This window comes from Larus michahellis, chromosome 31 (genome assembly GCF_964199755.1).
Source record: "Larus michahellis chromosome 31, bLarMic1.1, whole genome shotgun sequence".
Classification (NCBI taxonomy): Eukaryota; Metazoa; Chordata; class Aves; order Charadriiformes; family Laridae; genus Larus; species Larus michahellis.
The window spans coordinates 297683-312357 of NC_133926.1; the positions used below are offsets into that span (position 1 = coordinate 297683).

The window sequence follows — 14675 nt, forward strand, 5'->3', positions numbered from 1 at the left end:
TGTATAGAGGGCTGGGGGGTGAGGGGGGCGGAATGATGCAGAGGGGTCTTAGTTCCTATAGGGGGGAGCCTGTAGGGGGTCCCAGGCCCTATGAGGGTCCCAGCCCGTATAGAGGGCTGAGAGGGGGGGAATGATGCAGAGGGGTCATGGGCCCCATAGGGGGCCTGGTCTATAGGGGTCACAGGGCCAATAGGGGCTCCCAGGTCCCATAGGGAGCCTGGTCTATAGGGGTCACAGGGCCAATAGAGGCTCCCAGGTCCCATAGGGGGCCTGGTCTATAGGGGTCACAGGGCCAATAGGGGCTCCCAGGTCCCATAGGGAGCCTGGTCTATAGGGGTCACAGGGCCAATAGGGGCTCCCAGGTCCCATAGGGAGCCTGGTCTATAGGGGTCACAGGGCCAATAGGGGAGCCCCAGGCCTTATAGAAGACCCCAGCCCCCACGGAGGGGGCTTATGCAGAGGGGTCTTGGTCCCTATACGGGGCTGGAGTCTATAGGGGGCGGGTCTATAGGGCGTCCCAAGTTCTATAGAGGGTGCCAGCGCCTATAGGGTGTCCCAGGACCTATGGGGGGCTGACAGGGGGGCTCATGCAGAGGGGTCTCGGTCCCTATAGGGTCTATAGGGGGCCCTACAGGTCGCCTAGAGCCTGGGACAGATGGGGGGGTCACGTAGGTCCCGGCCCCTATAGGGCTATAGGCGTGGGGGTGGTGTCACGTGGTCCCCGGGTCACGTGGTCCCCGGTGTCGTCGCTGCCCCCCCCCCAAACTCACCGCGCCGCGATCGCCGCCGCTTCCCCCCGCGTCCCGGCCGGCCCCGCTGGCCCCGCCCCCTCGTCCCCTATTGGCCAATCGCCGCCCCGCCTTCTCTCCGCCGCGCTCCGCCCCTTGCTTCTCATTGGCCCTCCCTCCCTTGCGCTCGCTCCGCTATTGGTGGGGGAGGCTGCCACTCCCACGTGGGAAAAGGCCACGCCCCTTTCCGGGGCAGGGCGCCGTGACGTCACGACGGAGCCGCCCACGGCGCCTCCGCGGGCGCTGATTGGTCCGGGGGAGGGGGGCGGGGCCGAAGCGGAGGAGGCAGGGCCACGTGACCGCGGGCGACCTGCCACGTGACCCCTATATATATGTATATAGAGCCTATAGCGGGGCGCCTCTATAGGGGTGCTGGCACCCATAGGGTCACCTCTCCTACCCCCCGTACGGGGCGCCCTGTACAGGGGCTCGCTTCCCTATAGGGAGGTCCTATAGGGAGCTTTCTATAGGCTGCTTTCTATAGGCTGCTGGCTGCTTTAGGGGCCCCCCTATAGCCCCTGTCCCCTATAGAGAGCACCCCTGCGACCTCCACGTCCTGCTCGGCGTGCCCTATAGATCCCCCGCTCCTTCTAAGGGGCGTCGCAGGACTCCCTCTGACCTATAGAGGACTGTAGCACCCCACGGGCCCCCACCCCCTTTAGGGGACACCCTATGGCGCTCCCCAGCCTATAGGGGACCCTACGGATAGAGTCATGTGGTGTAGGCCCCCCCCGCCCCCTTCCCTCCGTCCACCTATAGGGGTCAACTATGGCCCTGTTGGACCTTGGGTGGGCAGCAAGGCCCCTCCGTGCCCTATCGGGGCCATTCTGCAGGCTCCTTCTCCCTATAGGGGACACCCCATAGCCGCGGCGCGGCGGGGACTACAACTCCCGTCATGCACCGCGCCCCAGCGCATGCGCAGGGATCACGGCGGGCCTGGCTCCGCCCCCCTCCTCCCGCGCCCGGCGCATGCGCAGGAGCGCCCGGCTGCGGCGGGAGGGCGGCGCGGGGGCGCACGCGCGGCGCGCGGGGGGGTGGTGGTGAGCGCATGCGTAGAGCCCCGCCCCGGCCCCGCCCCGCCAGGCCCCGCCCCCCCTCAGTCGGTGCGTGGCCGCCGCCCCGCACGGACGCGCCTCGCCGGGGGCTCCGCTCCGCCGTCCGCCGCCATGGCCGACCCCGCCGCCCAGTTCCCCTTCGTCTCCTCTTCATCTTCCTCCGGTCAGCCCCAGCCCGGAGGCTGCGGGGGCGCTGGCTCCGCCTCCTGCGCCGGTAAGGGCCTGGCGGGGCCTGGAGAGGCCGCGGGGCCTGGGGTGGGGGGGCGGGCGGCAAGAGGCCTTTAGGGGGTAGGTGTGAGGTGAAGAGGCCTTTCGCGGGGCGGGCATAGGGGGAAAAGGCCTATAAGGAGGCAGTTATAGGGGAAAGAGGCCTATGGGAGGCAAGTATAGGGGAACGAGGTCTATAGGGGAGCAATTGTAGGAGAAATAGGCCTATAAGAGGGCAGGTATGGGGAAAAGAGGCCTATAGGGGGAAGAGGCCTATAGGGGAGCAATTATAGGGGAAATAGGCCTATGGGGGGCAGGTATATGGGAAATAAGTCTATAGGGGAGAGATTATAGGGGAAAGGGGCTTTTGGGGGACAGATGTGAGGTGAGGAGACCTTTATAGGGGATGATATAGGGGAAGGAGGTCTACAGGGGGGCAGATATAGGGGGAAGAAGCCTTTGAGGGGCAGATATAGGGAGAAGAGGCCTATAGGGATGCAGTTATAGGGGAAATAGGCCCATAGGTGGGCGGGTACAAGAGGAATACGCCTATAAGAGGGCGGGTGTAGGGGGAAGAGGCCTATTGGGATGCAATTATAGGGGAAAGAGGCCTTTAGGGGGGAAGGTACACAGGAAATAAGTCTATAGGGGAGAGATTATAGGGGAAAGAGGCTTTTGGGGGATGGATATGAGGTGAAGAGACCTTTACAGGGGCAGATATAGGGGAAAGAGGCCTATAGGGGGGCAAATATTGCAGGGAAGAGGCCTTTGGGGGGGCAGATATAGGGAGAAGAGAACTTCGGAGGGGTAGATATAGGGGAAGGATGTTATTAGGGGGCCGATATAGGGGAAATAGACCTTTAGGGACACAATTATAGGAGGAAGAGGCCTTGGGGGGGGCAGATGTGGGGGGAGGAAGCCTTTAAGGGGGGCAGGTATAGGGGGAAGAGGCCTTTAGGAGGACAGAAATGGGGTGGAGACGCCTTTAAGGGGCAGATATGGGAGGTAGAAGCCTTTAAGGGGGAGATATAGGGGAAAGAGGCCTTTAAGGAGGCAGATATGAGGGGAGGAGGCCTTTGGGGGGGGCAGATATAGGGAAAGAGGCCTATAGGGGGGCAGGTATAGGGGGAAGAGACCTATAGGGGGCAGGTATGGGAGGCAGAAGCCTTTAAGGGGCAGTTATAGGGGGATGAGGTCTTTGGGGGGGACAGATACAGGGGGAAGGGGCGCACCCGGTCCCGTATCCTGCAGAATTGGGGGGGAAAACTCCCAGAAAAGGAGCTGTTGATGTTTTGGGGTGTTGTTGGGTGGTTGGGCAGCTCCGTCCGTCCGCCCCCAGCGCGTGAGGTGGGGGATCCCCGGCATTTTGGGGGCGCATTTCGCCTTCCCCCCCCCCGACACCCCTGGGAGCACCCCCCACACACACAATGTCAGCGCTCGTTCCAACTTTGCGATTGCGGCCGGCACACCCTGATTCCCCTGATTTCACCCCAATTTTCACAGCTGGATGCCACAGAGCCCCAAAGCCCTGCGGTTTCACCCCAAATATCACCCTCCATGAGGTGGGGGGGAGCTTCCCTGGGGGTCCGGCGTCGAGTCGGGGGGAAGGTGGAGATTTCAGGGTGACCTGACACCGTCCGTGCTCTGGTTGTTGTCACCCGGCGGGGACAACTGCTGCGATGGAACCCCACCCCGAACAGCGTGACCTGGCTGGGGAAAATGGGGTAAAAACCCCCCAAATTTGGTCAAAACCAGAATTCGCCTGAGGGTCTCGCGTTGGAGAGGCGGCGGCGGGTGACACAACATCACCCCGAAAAGGGGAAGCTGGAGGAAACCCTGTTCCCCCTCCGCGGTACAACCGGGTACCCCAAACCCCCCCCAGGGACCCCCAGTTTTGTGGCTGCGGGGGGAACGATAACACCGGGGATGACTGAAACCACCGGCACCTGACACCCCCCGGTTTGGGGTAAAACCCTGTGGAAAAGGGTACGTAGACTCCAACTGTGGGGGTTTGGGGGTGCTCAAGCCACCACCACCCCCCCCATCTGCCCGTTTTCGGGGTGAAGAGGCAGCGATCGGTCTCATTTTTGGGTGATTTCACCCCCAAAAATGCATCATCACCCCAAAAAGATGCTGGATGCGCCGGGATGAAGTCTTGCTGCGTCGAAGCAAAACACACGCGCCCCCCCTCCCCCCGCTTTTTGGGGGAGGGGTAAGCACCCCGGTGGGTTTCGGGAGGGGTGGGGGGGGTTTTGGGGGGCCCCCCCGCGGCGTCGAGCTCTCACCCTCTGTGTTTTCTTGCAGATCCCCCCGCTTCTTCCTCCTCCTCCCAGCCTGTCTCTCTCTTTGCGGCTTCACCAGGCAAGTCTCCCCCCCCTCACCACTGTCCTGCGCCCCCCCAGGAAGAAAAATGTCGGCGGGGGGAGGGAGGGAAGGCTGTAACCCTAAAAATGCCCCCCTGGATTTAGGGGGGGTGACCCCGATGCTGCTGCACTCCCCCGCTTTTGGGGGGGGCTTCACCTGTGGCTCATTTTGGGGGGACAAAGAGGTCCTGAGACCCCCCCCTAAAACGGCGGCTGAGGCCGGGAGGGGGGGCCCCCACCCCCAGTTACAGCCTTGTCGATGCTTTAAGACCCGTCAAAAATAGACATTTTTCTTTCGCTCTTTTTTTCCTGCTTATTAACACAATTTCTTCTCCCTTTTTCCGGGCGAGCGCCCGCCCCACAGCTTTGCCCCCCCTCTGCCCCATGGCTGTGCCCCCCCCTCCCTGCCTCTGCCCCACGGCTGCTGTTCCCGCTTTGCACGGCCCCCCCCCCCCCCCACCTTGCTGCTGCTCATCTGGCTGAGGAGGAATTCGCCGTTTCTCGTTGTTTGGCCTCAAAAAAACAACCCCCCCACGACCCGCCTGCGCCCGCGTCCCACCCGCCGCCGTCTGTGTCTTGTGTGAGACCCCCCGGCCTGGATCCGGCCCCCAAATTGGGGGGGGAGGGGGGGGAGGTGAGGAACCCCTAAACCCCCCTCCCAGCTCTGGAGGACCCAAAATCCCTCCGTCTTGGCCCAAAGTGAATGGGCGGGGGAGGGCGTCCCATGTCTTCGGTGCGGGGGGGGGAAGTGAGGAGCCCCCAAACGCCCCTCCCAGCCCTGGAGGACCCAAAATCCCCCTGTCTTGTCCCAAAATGGGGGTGGGGGGGTGGCGCTGAATCCTGCCCCCTGCCTTCTTACTCAGGCCCTAATCCGGGTGGTTTTAGCCCCAAATTGAGGTCCCCAACGGGACACCCCCATTCCTGGTGCCAAACCCGCAGGTTTTGGGGTGTATTTTTGGGGGAGGGGGGGGAGCGTCTGACTGTTCGCGCCGCCGTGGGACCTGCTCGCCCCCCCCCAGCATGGCCACGCCGGGGGGGGGACCCCAAAACGCCGCTTGGGGTGCAGCTGGGTGCATGGCGGCCCCCCCATGCATGCTGCGCCCCCCCCCCCCCCCCCCCAAAAAAAATCCCCCCTCCATGCGCCTGACTCTCTCCCCTCTCTCCGGCCCCAGCGGGCACCGAAGCGGCACCTGGGGGGCGAGGAGGTCAGGGAGCCTTCCTCCCCCCCGCCGCCTCCTCCTCCGCCGCCGCCGCCTCCTCTTCCTCCTCGGGGGGGCCCCCCCAAAAAGAACCGGATTCCCCTGAATCGCCCTTCGAGGTCGTGCCAGATCGCGCCGCCTTCGACCGGGAATTCGGCCCGGCGGCGGCGCTGCTGGGGGAGCGCGAGGTGCTGAGCCAAATCCCCGAGGATCGCGTCTGCGACTTCCCGGCCAAACCCCGCGGCACCCCCGGCGTCACCCCCAAGGTCCCCACCACCTTGTGCCGGCAACCGTCCGGCACCGCCGCCGCGCTGGAAGAGGTGTCCAAGTGCGTGCGGGAGATGCACACTTTCACCAGTGAGTTGCTCAACTGGGATTTGGTGGAGCGGAACGGCGGCAACGGCATCGCCGGCGACATCGGCGGCAGCGCCAACGCCGAAGCCGACAGCTCCGGCGACTCCGACGACACCGTCATCGAGGAAGCCCCCGTTGAGGAGCCCCCCCTGGAGGAACCCCCCATCGCCGTCCCCCGGCACCGTGTCACCGCCGGCGTCACCGCGCCACCCCCCCTTCCCGAAACGCGCCCCCCCCCCGCCACCGCCGCCACCACCCGGGACTGGGAGGAGGAGCGGCTGACCCTGCGGGCGCTGCGGGAATTGGGGGAACCCCCCAGGGACACCCCCAAACCCCCCGGGGACCCGGCTCGACCCCCCCCGGGGACCCAGCTCCTCCCCCGCCTGGCAGGTAAAACCCCCCAAAAAAGCTGATTTTTTTTTACCCCAAAAATGCCGCCGCCCACCGTAGAGACACCCCAAAAATAGCAGGTTTGAGGGGGGTTCAGCTGGACCCCCCCAAAAAAAAGGGGGAGGCGGTAAAAAGAGGGGTCACCCCAGAATGCTGCTGGGGGTCGCGGGTAGAGCCCCGCGTCTGCCTCTTGTTTTGCTGCAAAAAAGGGGGATTTCTGGCAAAACCCGCCGCCACACTGGGGGGAGGGGTTAATTAACACCCGTTTGTAATGAGGGTGGGGCTGGGTTAATTAACGCCGGTGTCGGATGGATGCGGGGGGGTGGGGGGGTGGGTACGGGGATGGCGCCGGATTCATTTTGGGGCAAATCATGGCGAATCGAGAGACGCAGCCGTCGGGCGAGGACGCAACCGGCTGGGATGGGGATGGTGGGGCCGGGGCGGGGGGGGATGCTGCGTGCCCTGTGTCACCCCCCCCTTTGTCACCTCTTGTGCGTGTCTCCCCCCCCCCAACAGTCCACGACCTCCTCTTCTGGCGGGACGTGAAGAAGACGGGGCTCGTCTTCGGCGCCAGCCTCCTCCTCCTCCTCTCCCTGGCCGCCTTCAGCGCCGTCAGCGTGGTGGCCCACCTGGCCCTGGCCCTGCTCTCCGTCACCATCAGCCTCCGCGTCTACAAAGCCGTCGTCCAGGCCGTCCAGAAGTCCGAAGAGGGGCACCCCTTTCGGTGAGGGGGTTATTTTGGGTGTCCCCCCCCCCCATTTTTTTAGGGGGGGAGGTGAGGGGTGTTGGGGATGACCCTGGGGGACCTGTGTCTGGGTGATGGCGCTCTGTGGCCCGGCCGCACTTTCCCCCTCTGCAGGATGGATGAAGATTTTTGGGGGCGAGTTTAGGGCGTAAAGGGGGATTTTGGGGCATAAGGGAGGGATTTTGGGCCCACCCACCCATTTTCTGGGGGGGTGTGAAGGGTGTTGAGGACACCCCCCCCCCTCCCCTGGGGACGGTGTCTGGGTGATGCGCTCGGTGGCTCGGCCGTTCTTTCCCCCTCTGTGGGCTGGATGAAGGTTTTGGGGGCGAGTTTAGGGTGTAGAGGAGGATTTTGGGGGGCAGGGGGGAAATTCTGGGCCCCCCCCCATTTTTTTTTGGGGGAGGGGGGTGTGATGGGTGTTGGGGACACCCCGGGGGACAGTGGCTGGGTGATGCACTCGACGACCCGGCCACTCTTTCCCCCTCTGCAGGATGGCTGAAGATTTTGGGGGAGCAGTTTAGGGTGTAGAGGAGGATTTTTGGGTGCAGGGGGGGATTTTGGGCTCCCCCCATTTATTGGGGGGTGGGTTTTGGGGTGCCCCCCCCCATCTCAGAGCTCACCTGGAGCTGGACTTGCCCTTGTCCCCTGAGACCTTCCAGGTTCTGGGGTGCGGGGGGGGGGGGATTTGGGGGCTCAATGTTGGGGGGGGGTTGCTGGGGGGGATTTTGGGGTGCAAGGGGAATTTTGGGGTACCCCCCCTCACCTGCCTGTGTGTCCCCCACCCCTCCCAGGGCTTACCTGGAGCTGGACTTGACCTTGTCACCCGAGACCTTCCAGGCTCATGCCACCACCGTCGCCCTCCACCTCAACCGGGCGCTGCGATTCCTCCTCCGCCTCTTCCTGGTGGAGGATCTGGTGGATTCCCTGAAGGTAAGGAGCCTTCCTCCCCCCTCTCTTCCTCCTCCTCACCCTCCTCTTCCCCCGCCCCGAGATCCCCCCAAAAACGCTCCTCTTATCTCCCCCCCCCTCCCGACCCCGCAGCTGGCCGTGGTGATGTGGCTGCTGACCTCTGTGGGAGCCATCTTCAACGGCATCACCCTCCTCATCCTCGGTAAGAACTGGGCTTTACCCTGCCCCCCCCCTTAAAATAACCCCCCAAAATTATAATTGTAGGGGTCTTGACCCCCAAAAAATAACACACAGGGGGGGTTTACCCCCCCCCCACTGTCTCTCTACAGCCGAGCTGTTGGCCTTCACCCTCCCGCCCCTCTACGAGAAGTACAAGGTGAGCCCTAAAATCAAGAGGAGGCCGCCCCAAAAATAAAGGGGGCAGCTCCGAAATAGAGGGGGTAGCCCAAAAAAAGAGGAGGCCACCCCCCCAAAATAGGGGGGGCACCCTCAAAATTGGGGAGGGCACCCCCTAAAGCCCCCTTCCCCCCCTCCCCCCCCCCAAACCAGGTGCAGATCGATCACTACGTGGGCATCGCCCGCCGCCAGACCAAGGACCTCGTGGCCAAGTAAGTGACGATGGGTCCCCCCCCCCAAATCCCTGGGGCCCCCCCATATTGCCGTGGGCCCCCACACATCGCTGCGCGCCCCCCCCCCCGCCCCCCCCCAAATCACCAGGCACTCACCCCCCACTCTCACCTCTCTCCTCTCCCTGTAGGATCCAGGCGAAGCTCCCGGGTCTGGCCAAGAAGAAGCCGGAATAAAACCCCGGGGGGTGGTGGGGAAATATCGGGGTACCCCCCCCGAGCTCTTCAGCCCCCCCAAACTCTATTCCCCCCCCCCCCTCAAGCTCGTAGCCCCCCCCCCATCTCTCACAGTGGCGTCCGTCTGTTCTTCCCCCCCCCCCCCCCCCCAGCCTTGGACTTGGCCTCTGCTATGGGGCTACCGGGGGGGGGGGCTGCACCCCAAAACCCCCCTCCTGCTCCCCCCGGGGGGGGGGGGCTTCCCACCCTCCCAGCTCGTTTCTCTCCCCCCCCCCCCCTTTTATTTTTTTTTAACGTTGATTGAGGTGAAATGTCTGTAACTGCTGTAAATTGAGGGGGGGGAAGGGGGCAAAGCCCCTTGAGCGGGGGCTCAGCCTCCTCCCGCAGCCCCCCCTAAACCGCACTGCGCGCCCCCCCCCCCTCACCCCCCCCCCCCAATCCGGGGGGGGGACACATGGGGACACAACCCCCTCATCCACCCGCGGGGATGCGGCATCAATAAAACACCGCGACGGACGCCTCCGCCCCCCCCGCTTTGTGCCGATGTCCCCCTACAATCAATGTCCCCGTGTCCCCCCCCCATAACATCCCCATATGCCCCCCGCAATGTCCCCAGTTGTGTCCCCCCCGGCGTCGCTCCACGGGGCCTCCAGGAACAGGTTTATTGAGGGGTGTCACGTACAAAAAGGGGGGGGGACACACACACGCATAAATAGGGTGACACCGGGGGGGGGGGGGGGAAGAGCGGTGACACCATAGGGGGGGTTGTTGGGGACGGGGGACACCGTCGAGGGGACCCATAGGTGCCACCTCTGAGGGGTGGGGGGGCACTGGTGATACTGGGGGGGGGGCGTGGCTCTAAAGGGGGGGCTGGGGACACTGGGGGGGTCTCTGTCACCCCCCCGTGCCTCAGTTCCCCCCCCCCCAGTGTCACCATCCCCTGGGGGGCTCAGGCGGTGCAGGCGGGGGGGGGCCCAGAGTGCAGGGAGAAGAGGGGGGGGCTGCGGCGGCCACAGCCCCCCGGGGGGGCCCCTCCTTGTTCCCCTCCTCCGGCGGCTGCTTCGGCCTCGGCTGCTTCATCCTCCTCCTCCTTGGCGGGGCTGGGGGGCTGCGGGGCTGGGGACAGCGGGGACAGCCCTGTTCCCCCCCCTGGCCTGGCCCTGGGTGGGGACACGCTCGGGCCCCCCCCACGGTGGCCCCGTGGGCCCAAACCCCCCAGTGTCCCTGTGTGTCCCCAGTGTCCCCACACCCCCCAGTATTCCCAGTGTCCCCGTGTCCGCACACCCCCCAGCATCCCCATTTACCCCCAGTGTCCCTGTGTCCCCACACCCCCCGTGTCCCCATGTACCCCCCGTGTCCCCACACCTCCAGTGTCCCCATGTCCCCACACCCCCAGTGTCCCCGTGTCCCCATGTCCCCACAGCCACCAGTATCCCCCTTTACCCCCAGTGTCCCCATGTCCCCACACCCCCAGTGTCCCCATGTACCCCCAGTGTCCCCGTGTCCCCACACCCCCCGCATCCGCAGTGTCCCCATGTCCCCACAGCCACCAGTATCCCCCTTTACCCCCAGTGTCCCCATGTACCCCCAGTGTCCCCGTGTCCCCACACCCCCAGTGTCCCCATGTCCCCACAGCCACCAGTATCCCCCTTTACCCCCCGTGTCCCCCCCAGCCCCCTGCATCCCCATTTACCCCCAGTGTCCCCATGCCCGCCAGCATCCCCGGTGTCCCCGCACCCCCCCGGCGTCCCCGTGTCCCCCACCCTGCTCTCACCGTGTGGCCCGCGGCTGTCCCCGGCCAGCGGTCCCCGGCAGGCGCGCAGCAGGGCGCCGCGCTGGGCTGTCCCCAGGCAGAGGGTGGCCGGGTGGGCGGCCAGCGCGTGGCGGCGGATGTCCCCGAGGTGCAGCGAGGGCAGGGCGCGGGCGCAGAGGAGGCACCGCAGCCGGTTCCCCCCGGCCTCCAGGTCCAGCAGCAGCTCGGCCCGAAGCCACCCCCGCAGCGAGTCCCCCCCGGGGCGTCCCCTCGTCACCCCCGCCCCCGAGGGGGACGCTTTGCCGCCTCGCGGGGACGGGGGACGAGGGCAGCCCCGACGGCGGGGACGGGCGGGGGACGGCGAGCCTGCGGGGGGGGGCGGCAGCCTCAGCTCGGGGACTTGGGGGGGGACACCTTGGGGACAACGTGGGGGATGTATTGGGGACGCCTTGGGGACAAGGGGACACTTTGGGAATGTGTGGGGGTGGATTGGGGACACCTTGGGGACAAGGGGACACTTTGGGAATGTGGGGGGGGTAGATTGGGGACACCTTGGGGACATGCAGGGGCAGGACAGGGACGCTGGGAATGAGGGGGGATGTATTGAGGACACTTTGGGAATAGGATGACACCTTGGGGACAAGGGCGATGCGTTGGGGACACCTTGGGGGTGTTTGGGACACCTTGGGAATGTGGAAGGATGCATTGGGGACAGGACAGGGACACCTTGGGGGCAAGGGAACACCTTGGGGACACCTTGGGAATATGTGGGGATACACTGGGGACGCCCTGGGGGCAGGGGGACACCTTGGGGGCGTCGGGGACACTTTGGGGGACACCTCGGGCATGTGGGGGGATGCACCGGGGACATTGGGGACACGGGGGAGGGGGCAGGGGCATCAGGGATGCGTTGGGGGCGTCGGGGCCGAGGGGACACCGTGGGGGTGTCGGGGACAAGGGGACACGATGGAGACACAGAGCTCGGTGTCCCCGGAGCAGGGGCGGGGCCAAACAGCGGGAGGGGCGGGGCTTGGGGAGGGGCGTGGTTAAATGGGGGCGTGGCCTAAACAAGCCCGGCGCGTTTGGGGGCGAGGCTTAGGACACGTGGGGGTGGGCGGGGCCTGTCAACCCGCGGGGCGGAGCTTCTCTTAAAGGGGCAACGGGGGGATTTAAAAAGGGAGCGGGCTCCAGTCAATAAGAGGCGCGGCCTGCTTTTAAGGGGGCGTGGCCAATGCAGAAGGGGCGTGGCTCAGGTAAAGGGCGAGTGCCCTGCGTTACTGGCCCCACGTGGAAGGGGGCGTGGTCATATTAAAAGGGGCGTGGTTTCTGGACGGGGCTGTCTTAAAGGCGCGTGGTCACGTTTAAAAGGGGGCGTGACCCAGCTTTAGGGGTGGGCCACAATGAAAGGGGTGTGGCTCTGCTTAAAGGGGGTGTGGGCCATGGGGGGGGACCCACATTAAAGGGGGCGTGGCCACATTTAAAGGGGGCATGGCCCAGCTTTAGGGGTGGGCCCACATTAAAGGGCCCCACATTAAAGGAGGCGTGACCACATTTAAAGGGGATCGGCTCGGCTTTGGGGGGGGGGGGGGGGGTGTGTCCACCTTAAAGGGGGCGTGGCCATATTTAAAGGGGGCAAGGCCCAGCTTTATGGGGGGCCCACATGGGGGTCCCCGCACCAAGGGTTCCCCACCGCCGCCCCCGTACCTGTCCCGCGGCCGCCGGCGGGGGGTGCGTCGGGGTGGGGGTGGAGGCCCAGGTGGGCGTCCCAGGAGCGGAGGACGAGCTGCTTCTCCCGGGGTCCCCAGGCACCGGAATAGGGGTGTTTCTGTCGGATGTGGCGCTTGATGGTGCTGAGCTTGAGGGTGGCCAAGGCGCTGCCGCAGACCATGCAGAGCATCCCGTGCCGCGCCGCGTTGAATTCCATCAGGTACTCGGCTCGCCAGCGCTCGTGGTAATACCGTCGGTGATCCCGCCCCGGGATACGGCTCCGACCCGGCCGCGACGCTCGAGCTTCGCAGTGGTCCGAGCTCCGGCGGCCTCCCCGCGGCCCCGGCTCTGGCGGGGAGGCTGGGGGGGGATGGGGGAGGATGGGATTTGGGGGGGGGGGGGTTAGGGGGTCGGAGGGATGGAAGGGTCTTGGGGGATTGGGGGATGGGGGAGTCCAAGGAACTGGGGAGGCTCCAGGGATGGGGGGACTCAGCTAAGGGGGTCTGCAGGGATGAGGAGGTCTCTGGGGGTCCCTGGTGATGGGGGAGACACGCTTATGGGGGGGCTCAGGGATAGCAAGGCCTCAGGGGTGTCGCTTATGGGGGTCTCCAGTGATGGGGGGCCCTTGGATGGGGGATTTGGGTGTCCTTGGGGATAGCAAGGCCTAGGGGGGGCACTTATTGGGGTCTCCAGTGTTGGGGGGGCTTTTGGGGGTCCTCAGGGATAGCAAGGCCTCAGGGGGGTCACTTATGGGGGTCCCCAGTGATGGGGGGCCCTTGGGGGGGGCCTTTGGGGGTCCTTGGGTATAGCAGAGCCTGAAAGGACCCACTTGGGGAGGGGGCTTTTGGGGTCCCGGGGGGACACACCCCAATATGGGGGTCTTGGGGGACCCTATGGAGGGTGGGTTGGGGGTTTCAGCCCTGCTCGGCAGGGGGGGGACACGGCCCCAGGGGTGACCCCAAATTAGGGGGATCTGGGGAGGGGGGGGAGGGACATGAGGAGAGTGGGGGCTCTGGAAGGAGAAAGGGGGGCTCTTAAAGGGGCAGCGCCCCTCAAGGGGCGGGGCTTGTAATGGGGTATTGAAAAGGGGTGGGGCTTGTCAGAGGGGGGAGGGGCATGGTCAAAGAGGGTGGGGGCATCCTAAAGGGGCAGCAGCACCTTAAAGGCACCGGGGCATCCCAGATCGGATGGGGGCATCTTAAAGGGACAGGGACACCCTAAAGTGACAGGGACATCCCAAATCGGATCGGGGGATCTTAAAGAGACAGGAGCGTCGTAAAGGGACAGGAGCATCCTAAATTGGATGGGGGCATCTTAAAGGGACAGGGACACCTTAAAGGGACAGGGACATCTTAAATGGATGGGGGCATCTTAAAGGGACAGGGACACCTTAAAGGGACAGGGACATCTTAAATGGATGGGGGCATCTTAAAGGGACAGGGACACCCTGAAGCGATGGGGACATCCCAAATTAGATGGGGGCATCTTAAAGGGCCAGGGGCACCCTAGAGGATGACAGGAGATGGCAAAGGGCCGGGGACACCCCCAGGGCCGGGGGCATCTTAAAGGGCCAGTGCCGCTCCCATTGTGAGCCAAGGGGGAGCCCGGCTCCCTCTCCACTGGGGGGGGGGGGGGGGGGGTGTCTTCTTAAAGGGCCCGCACACAGCCCCCCCCCCAATTTCCCCCCCATCCCCACCGCGTCGGTGCTCACCTGGGCCGTCGGGGTGTGGGAGAGGGGCCGGGTCGGGGCGGGGGTTCGGGGGCTCCATGGCGGGGCCCGGGGCGGCGGCGGCGGCGGCAGGCAGGGTCCGGCCGGGGTGGGGACGCCGCCGTGGGGCCCCTGGGGCTCCTTTAAGGGCTCCTGGGTAAATTTAAAGGGGCCGTGCGCCTTTCCCATCCCCCCCCACCCCCGACCCCCCCCTCTCCTTTCTCCAGGCCGCCCCGCCTCGCGGCGGGGGGCTGCGGTGGGGGTCGATGAGCTGCCATCCGGTCTCAGCCCACCTCCCCTCCCCCAAAAAGCGCACCCCCCCAAAAAAAAGATGTTAATGGGGGGGGTATCCCCCCGGAGGGGGAGCCCCTGGGTGGTCCCCTCCCCCATGCAGCCCCCTCCCCATGCCTGCCCCCCCTCCCCGCAGCATCACCCCGGGGTCCCCGGGCATATGGGGCACCGGAGGAGCCACCGCCATCCCCTCCCCCCCACATCCCCGGGCTGGCCCCGCCCTTTTGGTCCAGCGAGGGCGTGGCCTGGGCGTGGCGACCACACCCACCCTGCGGGGAGGGGGCGTGGCTTCCCCAGATGGCCCCGCCCCCTCCCATAGGCTTGTGTCTCCCGCCCCGCTCCAGGACCAGTCCCCCCGCCCAGTGGTCCCAGTACCCCCCCCCAATTGCAGCCAGGGAACCCC

General features: G+C 65.6%; 2 protein-coding genes across 3 annotated transcripts; one reads left to right on the top strand and one right to left on the bottom strand.

Annotated features, from left to right (window-relative positions):
* Positions 1–1687: 1687 nt before the first annotated feature.
* RTN3 (reticulon 3) lies at positions 1688–9330 on the top strand. 2 transcript variants are annotated; one of them, XM_074568025.1, is made up of 9 exons: positions 1688–2057; positions 4355–4411; positions 5586–6356; positions 6873–7080; positions 7893–8031; positions 8143–8212; positions 8340–8386; positions 8560–8618; positions 8768–9330. In XM_074568025.1, the coding sequence occupies exons 1-9, from the start codon at positions 1703–1705 to the stop codon at positions 8811–8813; spliced, it is 1752 nt and encodes a 583-aa protein (XP_074424126.1). In that variant the 5' UTR covers positions 1688–1702; the 3' UTR covers positions 8814–9330. The 2 variants fall into 2 exon arrangements, with proteins under 2 accessions (XP_074424126.1, XP_074424127.1); XM_074568026.1 differs by lacking the exons at positions 4355–4411; positions 5586–6356.
* ZFTA (zinc finger translocation associated) lies at positions 8939–14305 on the bottom strand. The gene is made up of 4 exons (XM_074568027.1): positions 13985–14305; positions 12271–12633; positions 10588–10932; positions 8939–9929 (listed from the first exon to the last, which is right to left on the bottom strand). The coding sequence occupies exons 1-4, from the start codon at positions 14040–14042 to the stop codon at positions 9763–9765; spliced, it is 933 nt and encodes a 310-aa protein (XP_074424128.1). The 5' UTR covers positions 14043–14305; the 3' UTR covers positions 8939–9762.
* Between the last annotated feature and the right edge of the window lie 370 nt (positions 14306–14675).